Raw genomic sequence first — 18,929 nt, forward strand, 5'->3', positions numbered from 1 at the left:
TTGAAACTCTGCAAAAGAATAACTGAAGCAAGAATTACTGTGCAAACAAAATGGGAGAAGAGAATATTTTCTAGTCTGTGTCTGCGATAAAAGCAATTGCTACATCAGACCCGCAGACCTGGCAGTCCCAACGATGGCAGCAATGTGCCTCCAGTTTCAGGAAACAGCAAATGTTCTTATAAATGGCCGCGTGCGTGAAATGGAAGTTGACTCCAGGTCTAAAGTTTCAATTATAAGCAAAGAGACATTTCATAAGCTTATCCCTCATAGCGTCCCTTAAATATCAAGGCTTTCCTGTAACCTGAGGGATTATAACGGAGAAAGTATTGAACTAGAGGAAGGCTGTGATGTAAGAATTTGTTACAGTAACTTTAATGGAAAATTGGCTGTTATCATTACAAAAGACCAACAAAAAAGTATATTAAGAAGGAGATGATTCAACCAGCTGGGAGTCCGAGTCCGAGGTGTCCGGGTGATTAGAGAGGGAACCGGTAGTGGCTGATAAATGCGCACATGTCCTCCACCATGAGTTGGGAGCTTACAATGGACTCCCTGCATCTTTAAAATTGGATTCAGACATTTTTTCTAGAAACATGAAAGCGAGAATAGTTCCGCATGCCGATAGATTGATGCTGAACTTGGGCACCTCCCTGCCCTCGCTGTTTTTTAGTCAGTTACACAATCAAGATGGCCTTCACCAAGTGTATATATGAATAAGAATGTCGATAAAGGAGTTTGGGTGTCGATGCATCTCTGTTTTATGGATAGACCTTGCAATTCTTCCCCCTGCGCATATGCCTGATTGGAGCAGAGCCACGTGTGGCTGAATGTTTTTAAAATGTTTTTTTTTTTTCTGCTGAGGAGAGAGGAGTCTCTGTCCATCCCTGTTGCCAACTCAAATCTACAATATTTCTTCTAACATACAAAGCCAGTAACAAATCTGCACCAACATCCATCTCCACCTTTGTCCCCTTCACCGTGACCCCTTCACTGTGCCCATGATTTGCACCTAGCTACACAGTCTGTTCCCGTTCGCGGGGGCAGGCTGTATTGGGGGAGTCACCTCCTTCGCACAAGACTTTCCCCTTCAACAGTGTCCAACTGTACAATACATTTCTTCTTCTATTTTGATTGTCTTCTAAGTTGATAATTATTGGAATGCAGTGTTTAGAATCAAAACTCATAATCACTTTGTAGAAGTATAAAACGTCCGAGGTTAGAGTCCTCCAGGGGCCACAAGATAAGTTAGTGGGGCCTAACCATTTGGGCTTAGCAGTAAACTGTTCTCTGCTAAGTATAACTTTATGTGGCAGTATAGCAGTGTGCTCACATCTGTTTTCTGATGAAGAAATAAGGTACAAGGAAAAAGTATTTTTCATGCATTGAGCAGGACACCCCTGTACTTATGTATGTATGACAAGTTATTTCTATATAGTCTATAATTATTGTTCACATCAGCCCTTGCTGCCCATACCTCCAAACATTTACATTTGAGAAATCTGGACACTCTTGCGGCATGTACTGAGAACCAGTATGTGAAAAATATTTCTCATATCTGCATTAAAAATGGGGATTGTGATAAATATGGGCATTTGGCTCTTCTATAATCTGTCACTTTGTGTACTAAACACAACATGATAAAACTGCGGGAAGACTAGACTCCGTGCCAGCTTGTCATTGCCTTGTGCCTTGCTCGGAAAACAATGAAGATTTCCACTTTACTCACTCTGCAAGTCTTGCACAAAGGTGGATGGACGGTTCAAGGGGTTAGATCAGGCATGTCCAAACTACGGCCCTCCAGCTGTTGTGAAACTACAAGTCCCATCATACCTTGCCACAGTTTTGCTATTAGGGAAAGCTAAAACTATGGCAAGGCATGCTGGGATGTGTAGTTCCACAACCGCTGGAGGGCCACAGTTTGGACATGCCTGAGTTAAATGCTGCTATTATGTAAGATGTGGAATAACTGAATCGGCCATTGTACATACAGTAGCTATCTACTGAGGTTACCCGCCAGCTCATGATTTGGGAATAAGCAGAAACACATACACTGTAGTATCACATTACATGTTTTATAGTATTTTAATTTGAATTAAAAGTAAACCATTAACCAAAATAATAGTTGTATACACCCGCCGACACACCCATGATATATCGACCGTACACTGGAACAGACAATGGGGTCGATCCTATTCCCACCAAAGGGTGTGAGGTTCCGTTCGGGGTACCCTTTAAATGGCTCCCATATTAAGCCGATCTCGCACCCTTCGCTGGGCCGAAATTCACTTAAAATTGCTAGCACCCCTATGGAGGTGCGAGCACTTTTAAGAAAATTCAGTCCACTGTAAAGTGCGCCCCGTGCCGTGATCCGCACCTAATAGGATCTACCCCAATATTTGCTTACTGTGTAGCCAGCTTCAGACTGTTATGGATTTGTGTTCCTTGTTTCCCATTATTCCAGACGATCATCATAACTGCTGCCAATGGTATGGTCAGACTAACACACACCCACATTGACATAAAACGACATCTACTTTGACAAAGGCCACACCTCTTTCCAGGTCCAAGAACTTAAATAGAACCATAACACTAGGGACTATGCAAGCATGGTATTGATGGGCTGACCCCATGTACTGTGCAGCTGTAAGGGTTATGTAAAGTAGTTTGACAAATAACCTTCATTTGGACTTTCCTCTAGGACAGTGACAAGAAAGGATTTATGAATAAGCTGTATGCCATCCAGGAGGTGTGCGTCAGCGTCCAAGGTGTCCTTGATGAAGTAGCCTCCATCGGTGAGAGGATAAAGAAGTGAGTATCAGCATAGTGATTATACTGTCATCACTATACATGGAAATGCGTATACTGTATTACTATTATTTATTATCTTTTCTTTATAAAGCCCCTGGAATCCTTTGTTCCCTTGAGTCTACAGTAATCCGTAAATATACTCAGACTCAATATTATATAATTGGTGCATATAAATGATGTGAACAAAACAGCACACAGTTCAAGTCAATAATAAGCCAAGAAGAATCAATTATCAACCTATAAGTTCTTATGTCCTCCATATCTTCATTTCTCTGAGGAAGCCCCGTCACCACACATTATGGCCCTTATTCAGATCTGATCACAGTACAAATTTGTTCTCAAAATGGGCAAAACCATGTGCACTGCAGGTGGGGCAGATGTAACATGTGCAGAGAGAGTTAAATTTAGGTGGGGTGTGCTGAAACTGAAATCTAAATTGCAGTTTAAAAATAATGCAGCCAGTATTTACCCTGCACAAAAACAAAATAACTCACACAAATCTAACTCTCTCTGTGGGCCAGATTCTCTAAGCTTCAAAAGTGATAAAATGGAGAGTGATAAACAGCCAGCCAATCAGCTCCTACCTGCCATGTCACAGACTGTGTTTGAAAAATGTTAGGCAGGAGCTGATTGGCTGCTTGTTTATCACTCTCTATTTTATCACGTTTGAAGCTTAGAGAATCTGGCCCTATACATGTTACATCTGCCCCACCTGCAGTGAACATGGTTTTGCCCATTTTGAGAAGAAATTTGGGTACTTGTTTCCTAGCATGGCGCCCATTGGGTCCCATCGTATACTTTAGTTAAGGTATGCGATGGGATCCGATCTGACCCGATATTAGGGTTTTAAGAGCTTCCTATACAATTTTACCATCTTGTCGCATGCCATTACAATGGCAATCGATGCGATGCGACGGGATTACAACTGATTTTACATTGTACAGGCACTCTGATGGGTGATTACTATGTTAAAAGCACCCCCAGACACCCCCCCAAACTATCAACGCAAACCCGAAGTTTCATACCCCCACTATCCATGTTGGCGTGGAGTTGATTCTATATAGTGTGGCGAGCCTAAAGCGTGGCGAGCGGACGCGGAATACATGTGAAATTATCCGCGTGCGCTCGCCACGCTTCGGGCTCAGTGGCTCGCTGCGCTTCCACACTATATAAAATCAACTCCACGCCGACGTGGATAGTGGGGTTATGAAAAAGTCAGAGGAAGCGTACCGCCGCCGCTCGCCACGCTTCGGGTTGGCATTCATAGTGGTGGTGGCGTTAACAATGGGGGTGCATATAACATAGTAATCACCCATTAGGGTGTATGTACAATTAAAAAAATTTTTTGATCGCATAGATAACAGTCAGACCTGATGGCCGCCAGGGTGGAGGAGTGGGCATCCTCCTCTCCCCCAACTGCACATTCCGCGCCATCCCACCTGAGCCCTCCCTCACATTCTCCACCTTTGAGGTACACACTATCCGCCTCTTCTACCCTATTCACCTCCTTGTGGCTGTAATCTACCGCCCCCCTGGCCCCTGCTCCCCTTTCCTTGATAACTTTGCTGCGTGGCTTCCACATTTTCTTGCCTCTGACCTCCCCTCTATCATCCTCTGTGACTTTAACATTCCTATTGACATCAATAATGCTGCCTCCTCTAATCTGCTTGACCTTACCACCTCCTTTGGACTTTCTCAATGGACCTCCACCCCCACTCATAATCTCGGACACTCCCTTGACGTAGTCTTCACCCACCATTGTAATCTCTCTGATTTCTCTAATTCTTCCTTCCCACTCTCTGACCACAATCTGCTCTCTTTCACCCTCTCATCCTCCCCTCTCCCCTCATTGCCCAGACCCACAGTCACCAGACGTAACCTCGGGTCTCTTGACCCTACTGTCCTGTCTTCCCTGGAGACTTTCCTCTCTCCTCTTTCAACCATGACTTGCCCCAACCAGGCTGCCTCTTTCAATTACTCTTCTCTCACCTCTGCTCTTGACTCTGTAGCCCCCCTCCACACTGTCCCCCTCCGACGCTCTAAACCCCAACCCTGGCACAACAAAATAACACGATTCTTGCAAAAATGTGCACGCTCTGCTGAACGCCTCTGGAGGAAATCTCACTCTCTGGCAGACTTCCTCCATTTCAAGTTTATTCTCTCCTCCTACAGCGCTGCTCTCTCCTCTGCCAAACAATCTTTCTTCAAATCTCTCATCTCTTCCCATTCCTCCAATCCCCGACGTCTCTTTGAAACTTTCAACACTCTACTTCGCCCTGCACCACCCCTCCTCCCTTCATCCCTCACTGCCACTGACTTTGCCTCCTTCTTCTTCTCTAAAATTGAGATAATCCGACATGATATCTCCTCCCATACCCCCTCAGCTGCCCACCCACCCCAATCATCCTCCCCTCCCAACTACCCCACTCTGTCATCCTTCTGCCCTACTACAGCTGAGGAAGTCCGCTCCCTCATCTCATCCTCTCCCCCCTCTACCTGTCCCTTGGACCCTCTCCCCTCCCGTATCCTCAGTTCCCTCTCCCCCACTGGCTGCTCCCACCTTGCTCACCTCTTTAACCTTTCTCTTTCTACTGGCATCTTTCCCTCACCCTTCAAACATGCTCTGGTCTCGCCTATTCTTAAAAAAAGTCTGACCACTCCATCCTTGATCCCCTTCAATCTGGCTTTCGCCCACTTCAGTCCACTGAGACTGCCCTAGTGAAAGTCACCAATGACCTGCTGTCAGCCAAATCCAAGGGTCACTTCTCCCTGCTTATCCTTTTGGACCTATCTGCGGCCTTTGACACTGTGGATCACCCTCTCCTCCTCCACACACTCCAAAACATTGGCCTCTCTGGGACAGTCTTCAACTGGTTTTCCTCTTACCTCTTACCTTACCTTCAACCGCTCCTTCTCAGTCTCTGTCTCTGGCTCCACCTCACCACCTTCTATCCTTCCTGTCGGGGTCCCTCAGGGTTCCGTCCTTGGCCCCCTTCTGTTCTCTCTGTACTCCTCCTCTCTGGGTGCACTCATTAACTCCTTTGGCTTCCAATATCACCTCTATGCGGATGACACCCAAATCTACCTCTCCTCTCCTGAGCTGTCCCCCACTGTTTTCTCTCAAGTTTCCAACTGCCTCTCTGCCATCTCCACCTGGATACACAAAATTCAGTAGTGGTATGACTGCGCCAAACCTGACTGCCGCAACTTATACCCCCTTGGGATACCAGCCCCAATACTCAGACACAAGAAAATACAAAACGGGAGTATATCTGATCAGATTCACCGATTGTGTGCATTTGTTTCTTTCTTTCCCATGAGCTTGTAAAAACCTTGGACAGAATACAGGACCAAGGAAGAAGGAGTGACCAACACACCTTATCTATCTGACAGCGCATCAATATACTCCCGTTTTGTATTTTCTTATCTCCACCTGGATGTCTGAGCGATTTCTGAAGCTGAATATGGACAAAACCGAACTTATTATCTTTCCCCCACCCAGAGCTATGCCCCCTACTAATATCTCTATCACTGTTAACAACACCATCATCTCCCCCGTTCCCCAACTCCGCTGCCTGGGTGTCACTCTTGACTCCTCCCTCTCCTTTGCACCCCACATCCAAGCCCTGGTCCATTCTTGCCGGTTCCAGTTACGCAACATTGCTCGCATCAGGCCCTTTCTCTCACAGAGTGCAACTAAGCTGATCATCCACTCATTGGTCATCTCACGGCTCGACTACTGCAATGTTCTTCTCACCGGCCTCGCTCAATCCCAACTGGCTCCTCTCCAATCTGTCCTCAATGCTGCAGTCAGGCTTATCTTCCTCTCCCGCCGCTCTAATTCCGCCACTCCCCTTCAACAAAATCTGCACTGGCTTCCATTCCCCTACAGAATCCTCTTCAAACACCTCACACTCACATACAGGGCCATCTCTAATTCCATTGCTCCATATATCTCTAACCTCATCTCCATTCATACACCCTCCCGCCCTCTACGGTCGGCTGACGACTGTTGTCTCTCCTCCACCCTGATCACTGCTTCCCATGCTAGAGTACAGGACTTTGCCCGTGATGCACCCCTTCAGTGGAACGCACTCCCTCGCTCCATTAGACTCTCCCCGACCTTGCAAAGCTTCAAACGGGCACTGAAAACTCACCTATTCATCAAAGCATACCCTTCCACTGCATAAACCAGCTGGTTCTCCGACCCCTTGCCTGTTTACATCCTGCTATCTAACCACCACCCACTCGCTTGCACCTCTTGTAATCTGTCTGTCTCCCCTTCCTAATAGATTGTAAGCTCCTCCGAGTAGGGCCCTCTTCCCTCCTGTTGTCAAAGCCCACTTCTCTTTACATTTCACATTTCACTTACAGCTCTCCTATACTCCAACACTCAGTGACCATCTTTGTCCGCATACTCTTCTCCATCATTGACATCAAGCCTCTAGTTGTATGTTGATTGAGTCCTCACTGCTTACATTTAAGCTGTAATGTGTATTGAACTGTGGTGCTCTTTATTTGTACTGTATTTTTGTTATTTATTCAATGTTATGCCAAGCTTTGTCTCCCTGTATTGTTCCTTTGTACGGCGCTGCGAAACACTTGTGGCGCCTTATAAGTAAAATTATAATAATAATAATAGATCGCATCGCATGCGATCGATGCGATCAAAACGATGGCATAAGATTAACATCATGGGCGCCGTGCTAGGAAACAAGTACTGAAATTTGAATCTGGGCCTATGCCCGCACTAAACACATATATGCATGTCGCTCTGTCTTCACAGAATTAAACACAGAGAAACCCTCCTTCAGATTCTGTATTTGTGCCTACAAAACTATATAATTTTTTTTTTGAGCAGTATAAAAGCATTATTACAAATACAAACGGGGACATTTACTAATACCGTGTTCTCACTGCCAGTGAGAAATACACGGCTTTTACCCGGCATTAAAATTCCCGGGGACTGCAGGGACTGACCCCCGTTCTCACTGCAAGGCAAATTCCCGGGCGAAGAAGTTCTACCCAGTAATTTGCCTTTTAACACAGGTTTTTATGCAGTGAGAACGGGTCAACCCGTATCTGCATACCCGGATCTCAAACACGGGTAAAAAATAAGCGTTTTACCCATGTATGAGAACCGGGTATGCGACCTGTTCACACTGCAAAAAAAAACGTATTAAGAGACAGATTTCCGGGTCGACATGCTAGACCCGGAAATTTGCCTGCAGTGAGAACGGGGTATTAGATGTGAATTCTAGTTCACATGTGATGTTGCTATGGGCAACCAATCAGAATCTACTTCTTATTTATTTAGAACCCTCTAGAAGATAGTAGACAGGATCTAATTGGTTGCCTTAGTAAATTTTTCCCCAAAGTGTGTAAGGTCTGTGTATGTGATAACTACTACATTGGAACTCACAGAATAAATCTATGGGGAGTTTACATTAAGTAAACCTTGCATCTAATTGCAGGCATCAAGCTATTCAATTAGCAGTTTACCCCATGCAAGAGTGACTGCAGCCCGGTGCATGGGTTGTACTAAACTGTCAGCATAAAAAACACACAGGGCCAAAAAATATTAGGTGTGACTCAAATATTTTTAGGCCAGGAAAGGCTATTCAATTGAATAGCCTTGAATAGCCTTTTCCGTGTAGATTTTTGCTGCCAGTTTGTTGTGGGCTAATTGAATACTCCCCTATGTGTCATGCAGAAAATGGTATCATTTTAACACACTGTTAACAGGCCTCATAAAGGTTTCAAGTGCAGAACACGGAAAGTACAACTGAAAATAAGTTACATGCGTATGGACTAATACAACACGTTCACAGTTTCATACTGATATACATTATTCCATGGTGCAATATATTAATATCAAATTGATTACATATAAATATTTCCTGCTATTAAAACACATTCTACAGAATTTTATGATGAAGTGCTAAATGGTCATCTCCAGGTCAGCAGAATATTGGAGATAATATTTATTATGGGGGAATTGGATACAGTTACCATGAAGGGGATGGTAGCCTAAGGCTTTAATACCCAGCACTATTCCTTTTTGTTGGCTAAGCAAATTACTCCACTAAAATGCATTAACATGTAGAATCCAGGATACATTCCTGGACCTACAGGTTCAGTGGCAACAGCAATCAGGCCATTTAACAGAATTTTATTTGAGCTTGCTCAGGTTTAATAAGAAATCCCTGTGAACTGCAGCCTGCCTATTGCCGGATCTTATTGAATAGCCCAACGGCGTCAATTATCCTGCGGTAAATTCTGACATTTTAGTTGTATTATCCCCCTAAAAGATGCCAATATCTGTAATGTTAAGACAGGAAAAGAATATATTTGACTTAATTTATCTCTATATTTGTGCGCACCCACAGGATGTCTGCATGTCTGTATTAAATATACACTATTTATAATGATATGTTTAGCTTTGCCTTTTATTAGATAATACTGTACAGATAGAGCCAGGTTCTTCTTGACTAAGTTTCTGCACCTAGGCGCAGAAAAGGCTTCCTTTCATCTATTGTTCACAGCTGCAATACAATAGAAAGAACAATACAGCAAGGCGGGGGTTCCAATTTTTTTTGAATCACGGCACCCTAGACTATCAGAATTTTTTAACGGCACCCCATGGCCATAAAAATAAAAAGCAGAATAAATATAACGCTAAACAGATTATGCATTTCTTATGATAGTGGTAAAGGGCAGGATTTGCTTCTGTTTTTACACATTTTATGATTGCAGCCACAAGCACTGGTTTTGCCCATAAATAATTAAGCATAAGTATTTTTTATTGGTCCTGGACCACCAACCCGGGGCACCCCTGCAAGTGTCCTGAGGCACCCCAGGGAACCACTGCAGCAAGGGGATTAACAGGGGATTAGTGTGACTGGTCTTTCTCAGTTTATCCTACATCTGTATGTTACTATTAAGCAATCGATTAATGCAATGATTTTTTTCCTGTGCAGCACGTTTAACTGGACAGTCCCATTCTTAACCTGGCTGGCAATCATCGCCCTTTGCCTTCTTACAGCAGTGCTATATTTTATCCCGCTCAGATATATCGTCCTTCTGTGGGGTAGGTAAAACAGTTATATTGGTTGCGTTATTGTTTCTGTATATTAAAGTGTGTTTATATGATTATTAGTTGGTGTAGTTATAATCAAGGAAAGACTATGAGGAAACAGGGCTTGTTTTAGGTAATTTAGGCTCCCGGTGCGAACAATAAAAATAACCCCACTCATTTGCATTAAAAAAAAAATGTTTGCGTGCACCAAAAGACACGACTAGTTAATGCTGCATTGTGGAATGGAATATACATTTATATAGTTATCCAAACAGTAAAATTTTATCTACAGTATGTAAGGAGGCTGAAATCCCTACAAATATCAGCATGGCAAATGTAGCTACAGAAGAAATGTATTACTGGAATATCTCATTTTATTTTTAGACTGCGACATAAAAGATATCGGGCGGGATGTATTAAAATACATCGCCGCCCATCGCGGCCCCCCCGCCGCGATGCCGCCGCATATGTACTAACATATGCGGCTGGCATCACGATGCGGTGACGGAGCCCCCCCGCGATACCTGGAATGTGGTGTGCGGGGGGTCTCCGTCACCTCTCTGCCCCCTTCTGCATCCCTCACGCCGGGGACAGCTATGCAAGCTGTCCCCGGCGCCTCTTCCTCCCCCTGCAGCCGGAAGGACGTCCGGCTGCGTCACTAGGGGGAGGAAGGTGTTACCTTCCGGGTCCAGGAGGACCTGGACCAGGTAAGAGAGGGAGGGGAAGAGGGGGGTCGGCGGGTTTTTCGGCGGAGGCGTCGGGCGGCGAAAAGAAGCCCATAGGCTTCTATAGGGTATCGCCACCCAAAGGTGGCGATACCCTACACTGCGGTGACGGTGCGGTCGGGTAATAGTACATAGGAAAATGCGGTAAAACGGGGGTTTTACCGCATTTTCCCTTTAGTACATCTCGCCCATCATAAGAGGTTCTTCAGGAAAAAAACCTTTCTACCAGTGGCATAACTGTAAATTAGTCACCGCCTACCAAAAAAGAATCCCCCCCACCCCATGGTACCTTCTCGTTATTTGGGGTCCCCCCTCTGCTGCTGCCACATGTCTGCAGTCCCAATGTTTCTGCTCATTGACAGTGGACATAATAATGAGAAATAACCCCAAACTGCGCTAGATAGGTGAAAGCGGCTCCTCAGAAAAGAGTCCTCTGTTAGGTAGGACCCAGAAATAGGAAATAGAGAATATGTGATCTTTGAGGGTGCTAATAGCAAATATCATTTTAAGTAAACAATTGCAGAATCACTTTAAAGACTAATAACATGAAATTTACAGTCATTAAAAATCACTGTTAAAATCAGCAAAGTATCAACATTAGCATCAGTGCGTGAGGATGATGTTCTGCCAGAACTCTTACAGCATGAACATAACAAAGAGAATGGAAACCAACGCGTTTCGTCATACGCAACTTCATCAGGGGTAGAAATATAAAACCATTTGTGTGATAATCGCAACTGTAATAATATATATATAAAAAATCACTAAACAAATACAGTCAAGGATGTACATATACAAAAACAAAAACTACAGATGGTGAAGAGAAGATGAGATTCAGAAAAAAACGATAATCTATCACTAATTGATAGTAGATGGAATGAGCAGGATTTAAAAGTTAAAATAGATAATTAGAGTTGTTTAAAATGTTTATTTTGAAGGCCTTATGTACTAACTTGAAATACAAAGGGATATCTCCTCAGGAATGAATCAGATTAATTATATTTTTAAAGGCGCTCACCAGGGCATTTGCTCAATGGTGGGTGGGAAGAGGGCGGGCATAGGCCAGACACAGGGGATCGCCCAGCGTTTCATGGGCGTGCCCACAAAAATGCTGGGCGTACCTCTGAGAATGCAGGCATGCCCATGCATACTCAGGCCGACCCCAATTCGCTGGATAGCACGCATCTGAAAAGTATGTATTGACTTTCTTTTCAGAGCGAAGGCTGGAGAAGTCATTCGATGGCGAGTGACCATTGGATGATCTCTCCTCCTTGTGGCCGCATGCGAGAGGATGTGTAAGCTTGCACATCTACTTGCATGTAAGTGCAGGAATTCGGTCGGCAGGGGGTGTGCGTTCGGCAGGGCAGCGTTATCCTGCTCGATAGACAGTGTAAATACGCAGCCTAGTAAGCAGGTCTGAATCAGGCCCATTGTCTGCTTAGATTCAGTCAAACTCTGCAAGGTTGATGGACGATGCTTCCCAGTACAAATCAACAATGATCCAACACTCTGTGAAAGCAAAGAAAAGTAGGAAGTGTAATATATGCAATAGCCAAGTCACTTCCATAATGTAACCCAATCAAGCAAGCATGTCACTTACTGAGGACTAAAGGCAGGAAGACCCACTACCAAACAAGAACTGAAGAGAAGACCGCTGCAGTCCTGGCAAAGCATAACACAGGAGGAACCCTTTATTTGGTGATTTCCTTGGGTTCAGACTTCATACAGATATATTGTGCAGTATTCAATGCCGGTGCGAGTGGCTGGCGAGGGGGTTAAACTGCGAGGATCACAGAAAACCAGTGATCCTCGCAGTTTAACCCCCGCTCTGGCCGCTCGCACTATGCAACGTTCCGGGGGAATCCTCGCAGTCACAGAACTGCGAGGATTCCCCTAAACTGCGAGAGCCGCGGCTAGTGCAGCAAACTCGCTGTAATTAGCCTCCGCTCTCGCAGCTTTTGGAGGCACATTCGCAAATTCCCCCTCGCTCAAAAAACGGAGCGAGGGGGAATTTGCGAATGAGGGGGGTCAGTTGAATACTGACAGGGTGAGCGGTGACTGCGAGCAAAAAGTCCTGCTCGCAGTCACCGCTCGCCCACGGCATTGAATATATGCCATTGATTGCAAAGGGTTTTCAGAAAAATATTTTAAAATATTTAACTTTTTTGTGATTATGTTAATTTGTCTAATTACATTTGAGCCCCTGTAAACAGGGGATCGTGAAAAACGGTTGCAATTCCTAAATGTTTCATACAATATTTTGGTCAACCCCTTATATTAAAGCTGAACAATTGCAATTCAATTGCATCATCATTGTTTAATTTGAACTCAATTGTGGTGGCGCACAGAGCCAACGTTACTGTGTCAGTGTACAACTACATATGTACCTAACTGTGTTTGGTGCTATAACCAAGTCCATATTTTGGGGAACCACAGGGCAATTGGTTACAAAGTTCCCTCTCTGTTACGTTTTGTGACTAAAGTGGAAAAGACCTGGAAATAATATTTATGTGTTTTTTTTATATATATATAATAGATTCAGGTTACTGTTCTTTTAGTGCATAAGAAATATTTTTGCAGAAATACGTATTGGTGAATATTACACACTTGGAGGCGATATTCTCACTATTCACTGGACAGCTGTTTCATTTAGAACACTTTCTACAAATGTTCTTAATCACTTTCCTGGCATTGTTGCATTGTTTGCGAACACAGCAGCAAGTGCATTATATGGTGTTCAGATCCCCTCTGCAAACAATACATTTGTGCCCTTCTATACATAACAAAGGCACAGTGAGCGCTTCAAAAATGGGTATGGCACCACAGTAAAACAATCGGTACTTGTGTACAATCACGGCTCCCACGATGTCCATCGCATGGTAAAAAAATCGCATGCGATCGCATGCGATTTTTAACAGAAATGCATTGAAATTAGTATCAAACATGTTCAATGGCCCCCAAATGTCATTTTTCAGGCTGTACCACCCCCACTATCAACGCGAACCCGAAGCGTGGCGAGCGCAGCGAGCCCGCAAGGGGCGGCGGTACGCGTCCTACGACCTTTTCATACCCCCACTATCCACGTCGGCGTGGAGTTGAGAATAGAAAGTGTGGCAAGCGCAGCGAGCCCGAAGCGTGGCGAGCAGACACGGATAACTTCACAGCTATACGCGTCCCCTCGCGGGCTTCACAGGTGTCCGCGTCCCCTTGCGGGGCTCGCTGCGCTCGCCACGCTTCGGCCTCGGTGGCTCGCTGCGCTCGCCACACCTTCTATTCTCAACTCCACGCCGACGTGGATAGTGGGGGTATGAAAAGGTCGTAGGACGCGTACCACCGCCCCTTGCGGGCTCGCTGCGCTCGTCACACTTTGGGTTCACGTTGATAGTGGGGGTGGTACAGCCTGAAAAATGACATTTGGGGGCAATTGAACATGTTTGATACAAATTCCAATGCATTTGGATGCATTTCTGTTAAAAATCGCATGCGATCAAATCGCATGCGATTGCATGCGTTTTTAAAAATGCATAAAAACATCAAAAATCGCATGCCATTGCATGGCACTACATATGGCATGCGATGGCATGCGATGGGAGCCATGAAAGTACACAAGTACCAAACAATCTTATTCACACTATACCGCATGTAGTGTTCCTGATTCATATATCACTTCATAATAGAGTACTTTAATTACGTTCACAGTAGTGCCCATTATTCACGTTATGTCACACAGTAGTGCTCTTTAGTCATGTTATACTACACAGAAGCACTCTTTATACATGTTATGCTACACAGTAGTGCCTCTTACACACAACACCCAAAGTAGTGTCCCTTATAAACAATGTCCACAGTAGTAGTGCCCCTTACATATAATGCCCACAGTAGTACTGACCCTTACATTTAACGACAGTAGTAGTGCCACACATATTGCCCACTGTAGTAGTGCCACACATAATGCCACCATAGTAGTGTCCCATACACTTAATCCCACAGTAGTAATGCTACACATAATGCCTACAGTAGTATTGTCCTTACACACAATGCCCATAGTAGTAGTGCCCTTTCACATAATGCCACAGTAGTAGTGCCACACATAGTGCCCAAAATAGTAGTGCCCTTTTCACATATGTCCACAGGAAGGGGTGGGTAGAGAGGTGAAATGCAGTACTTCCATGGGAGATCAGCGGGGTTGATTGCTTACTGACAAGCCAGTGATTCAAGCTGCCGGCATCGCTGCCTTCATATAGCTTGACAGGTGCCGCTTTTAGGAGGTGGAAGAAAAGGAAGCCGGAGGGTCCTGACATGAGGAGCCATGCTTAACACTGCTGGCACAACTGCCCTTCATACAGTTCGACAGGTGCAGCCAGAAGCAATAGCAGGGTATATTGGGGAGAGTGCTTCCTTTCTTTGTATACTGCTGCTGGCCCTGATCTGGAAGTGTACTCTGCATGTCTCCTGACTGCAAACTAGGCACGTGCACACCCTGCCCACTGTGCCAAACAACAAGCGGTGCCAGCCCGGTGGGGAAAACATTGAAAATAGGTATACAGTGTGCACCTTTTTCAAACAGTCTTTCTTTTACTGCTACACCAGGGTGATGCACCTTATAGCACAGCATTGAGAGGTGATGGCTTTTGGACAAAGAGTCAAATCTGGTGTGTTTCTAATCAGCACAGGGAAATACAGAAATCATTTCATGTCCTTGTTTAAGAATATGGAGCACAGCAAGAATTTGTTAATGTTGCTGAGAACTGCTAGTGGTCACATGTCCCTAACAGATCACTTTATGCGTAATTGTTTCATACTGTAGCAACTACCACACAATGTATGAAATGCCACACAAGCACTAAAGAGATTGAAGCAATTGTTGGCTCACTTCAGTTGATAGATACAAAGGTCTTCAAAGAGATCTCCCAGATGACAGCGGTTCTGCCAAAGCACAGAGCGCACAGCCAATGTATCCTAGTTCTGCTGCATGATGGCTTCACAAATATATCTCCCCTGTTTGGATATCAAAAACAGAACCAATATTACATGACACAGTTTAGGGTATATAGTTTAGGCTATAGCTGTACTGCCATTACTACAGAATATTAATTTAGTTGCAATACTTATATCCAGAGGCAATCTGAACATTTATATTCTGCAGGAACTTTATATTGTTTACAAGATCTCAGTTATATAATGGCATTCATAAAGGATGGACTGTAGCATGTAGCAAGGTTTTCCATAGAACATAGAGAATGTATGCTATATGATAAGAAAACAGGGTACTTGTTTCCTAGGCCCTTATTCTGGTTGGTGCGGTCAGAGCCGCACACGGGGCTCCGACCGCACAAACCAAGGGCCGCCCACCGGACGGATCGCCACGGCCGTCCATACACGGACGGCTGGCGATCCGCACAAAAATGGTGGAGGCTACGCCTCCACCATGGTGGGAGCTGCCCCCTGCCTTCGATGGTCGACGACCATCGAAGGCAGGCCCGCACGCCGCGGCAGCTCCCGCAAGCTCAGACCACACGGACAATCGTCCGTGTGGGAGCTTGTAAGGGGGCTGAAAGCTGACATCCGGCGACGTCAGCTTTCCGCCCCCATGTCATGGTAATGAGGGCGTCATGCCCTCATTACCATGCATACGCCCCGCGTTTGCATGGGAACGCCCATGAAACGCGGGGCGTACACATAGGGAAATGAGGGGCTGAAGCCCCTCACGCCCCTATACGCCCCCTTTGCGGCGGACGAAATCCGTCTGCGGCGAAGGGGGCTGCACATGCGCAGAATGACCTCTGCGCATGTGCAGACAAAAAACATCGGCGGTACGGCCGCACGCGGGCCGTACCGTGCCGATCAAAATAAGGGCCCTAGAACGGCCACAATCGTTACTACTCGTGTACCTTAAGTTAAGGTACACGACTAACGCGATGGACCCGATTTCCTTTGAAATCTGGTCCATTTTGCCGGCAAAGGCAAAATCGCGTTGATCGCGTCGGTCGCGTGCATTAACATGGCACGCGACGCGACCGACGCGATCAACGCAATTTTGCCATAGGGTTCAATGTTAAAATATTTTTAACATTGCAATCGCGTTGATCGAGTCGGTCTTGTGCCATTATAATGGATGGACGCAATTAACCACATTTTACATAGGAAACAATGGGAAATGGCCCAATATGGGCCATTTCTCATTTTATATGCCCCGTCATGGGTATTAATTAATGTCCCCCCATTGTGAACGGCACCCCATGATTGACGCCAACCCGAAACGTGGCGAGCGTAGCGTCCTCCGACCTTTTCATACCCCTACTCATCCACGTTTCATCCACGTCGGCGTAGAGTTGAGAATATAAAGTGTGGCGAGCGCAGCGAGCCACCGAGCCCGAAGTGTGGCGAGCGCAGCAAGCCCCGCGAGGTGACGCGTATACCTGTGAAGTTATGCGCATGCGCTCGCCACGCTTCGGGCTCGGTGGCTCGCTGCGCTCGCCACACTTTATATTCTCTGCTCCATGCCGACGTGTATAGTAGGGGTATGAAAAGGTCAGAGGACGCGTACCGCTGCCCCACGCTGGCTCGCTACGCTCGCCACGCTTCGGGTTGCTGTCAATGGTGGGGTGCCATTCACAATGGGGGCATTTGAGCCTTCAGGGGTTTAAAATTGGGGTCTGGGGACAATTTTACATTGAATCCAATGTAAAATAGGGTCCCAGGGACCCTATTCACATTTGAATCAATGTAAAAATTGGGTCCATCGCGTAGGTCGCATCGTATGCAATTTGGTCGCATGCGATGCGGTCGACGCGATTTTTCCGATTTTTCTTATGCTGCTTTCACATTGCCTAAACGTTTGAGACCGGGTATTTTGAAATGGTATTTAAAACGGTATGTTACCATTTTAAACCCCTTTCACACCGCACATAAATACCGGGTCTCAAGCAGGTTTGCAGTGTGTAAGCAGGACAGACAGTAGCTATAAGATAGCATAGTGCATATGTAATGAGTGCAGTGCATATGAATGAGCCGCTCATTACATATGCGCATATGTAATGAGTGGCTCATTACATATGCACTGTGCTCATTAAATATGCACATATGTAATGTGCGGCGCTTTACTTAAGCACTGCGCTCTCATAGATACTGCCTAAGTCCTATATACCGGTTCAGAGCCGTTCACACTGCATAAAAAATGGCTCTGAACCGTGTAGGACTCTTTTTTACTCGTTTATAAATACCGGTTATTTGTAACCGGTAAATGCAGACTGCTGCTCTAACCAAGGCTAAAAAATCGGCAATATACCGGTTAATGAGCTGCTTATTACATATGCACTAAGCTGTCTTATAGCTATTGTCTGTTCTGTTTTCACACTGGTATTTATGTGCGGTGTGAAAGGGGTTTAAAACGGTAATACCATTTCAAAATACCGGGTATCAAACGTTTAGGCAATGTGAAAGAAGCTAAAGAAGCGGCAATCACAACAAATGACTCTGTAACCCAAGACTGGTGACGTGAGACCATCTGATTTTAAAAATCTCTTAAATTTAGGGTGCAAAGAATGGAAAGTACTCACTTATTTGAGTGCATTTCTGCCCAGAGTTTCTACATTGTCACTTACTTACTTAATAATTAATACTGATTTTCCATCCAAATCCCGAGGATCAACGTTATTAGCAAGACAGTTCCAAGCTGGGTCAGACCCTGGACTTACCCCATTCCCATCGCAATGCTAATTGTACAGCCAGGCTGTTATCCCTCCCCAATGACAGTTGTCCCAGATACAGTTCTATTTTGAGCCCATTCACCAGGCTGCAAATTAGTCTCAGTTTGGAGGACCCGGGTAACTTGTTTCTGCTGCAGCTCACCCAGGACCTTCCTGTGTCAAATACTGCTCTGTACCCAGAAAATATTCCAGGGTGACTTGACCCAGGTTGAGTTTTTTTTTATCCTGACAAAAATCTCGGGTTAGTGTAAATTCATGTGCAAAAAACAGGGAATTTCATGTCAGTGTAAAAGCAGTATTGCTGTTCTCCTGCAGATGGTAAAATCGTTCTACAAGAAATTGCAGACACCATTGCTGGACTAGTTCTGAAGCATCAAAAATGGCTGGTTTGGGGATTTCAATGCATGGGTTGATGATGTGCTCTCATGCCTGGGCAAAGAATTCCTGTGCACAATGAATGCTCTGGGCTTCACATGGGTTATTCCTTCTGCTATACCTAAAATTGGTCCCAATCTTGATATTGTTTTCCAGATGGATTATAGGTCTCTGATTTAAAAATAAACCCGGTATTGTGAATAGACCCCCACTCAGCTTGGTTCTCAGTCGTAA

General features: G+C 45.1%; 1 protein-coding gene across 5 annotated transcripts in view; it reads left to right on the forward strand.

Annotated features, from left to right (window-relative positions):
* Nucleotides 1–18,929, forward strand: part of MCTP1 (multiple C2 and transmembrane domain containing 1) — a 798,197-nt gene that overhangs the window by 765,735 nt on the left and 13,533 nt on the right. For all 5 annotated transcript variants that reach the window (XM_083151771.1, XM_083151772.1, XM_083151773.1 and 2 more), the window contains 2 exons: nt 2,699–2,808; nt 9,789–9,898. In XM_083151771.1, the coding sequence (XP_083007897.1) occupies nt 2,699–2,808; nt 9,789–9,898 (220 nt within the window). The remainder of the gene's footprint in view (nt 1–2,698; nt 2,809–9,788; nt 9,899–18,929) is intronic.

This window comes from Crinia signifera, chromosome 1 (assembly GCF_055691185.1).
Source record: "Crinia signifera chromosome 1, ASM5569118v1, whole genome shotgun sequence".
NCBI lineage: Eukaryota > Metazoa > Chordata > Amphibia > Anura > Myobatrachidae > Crinia > Crinia signifera.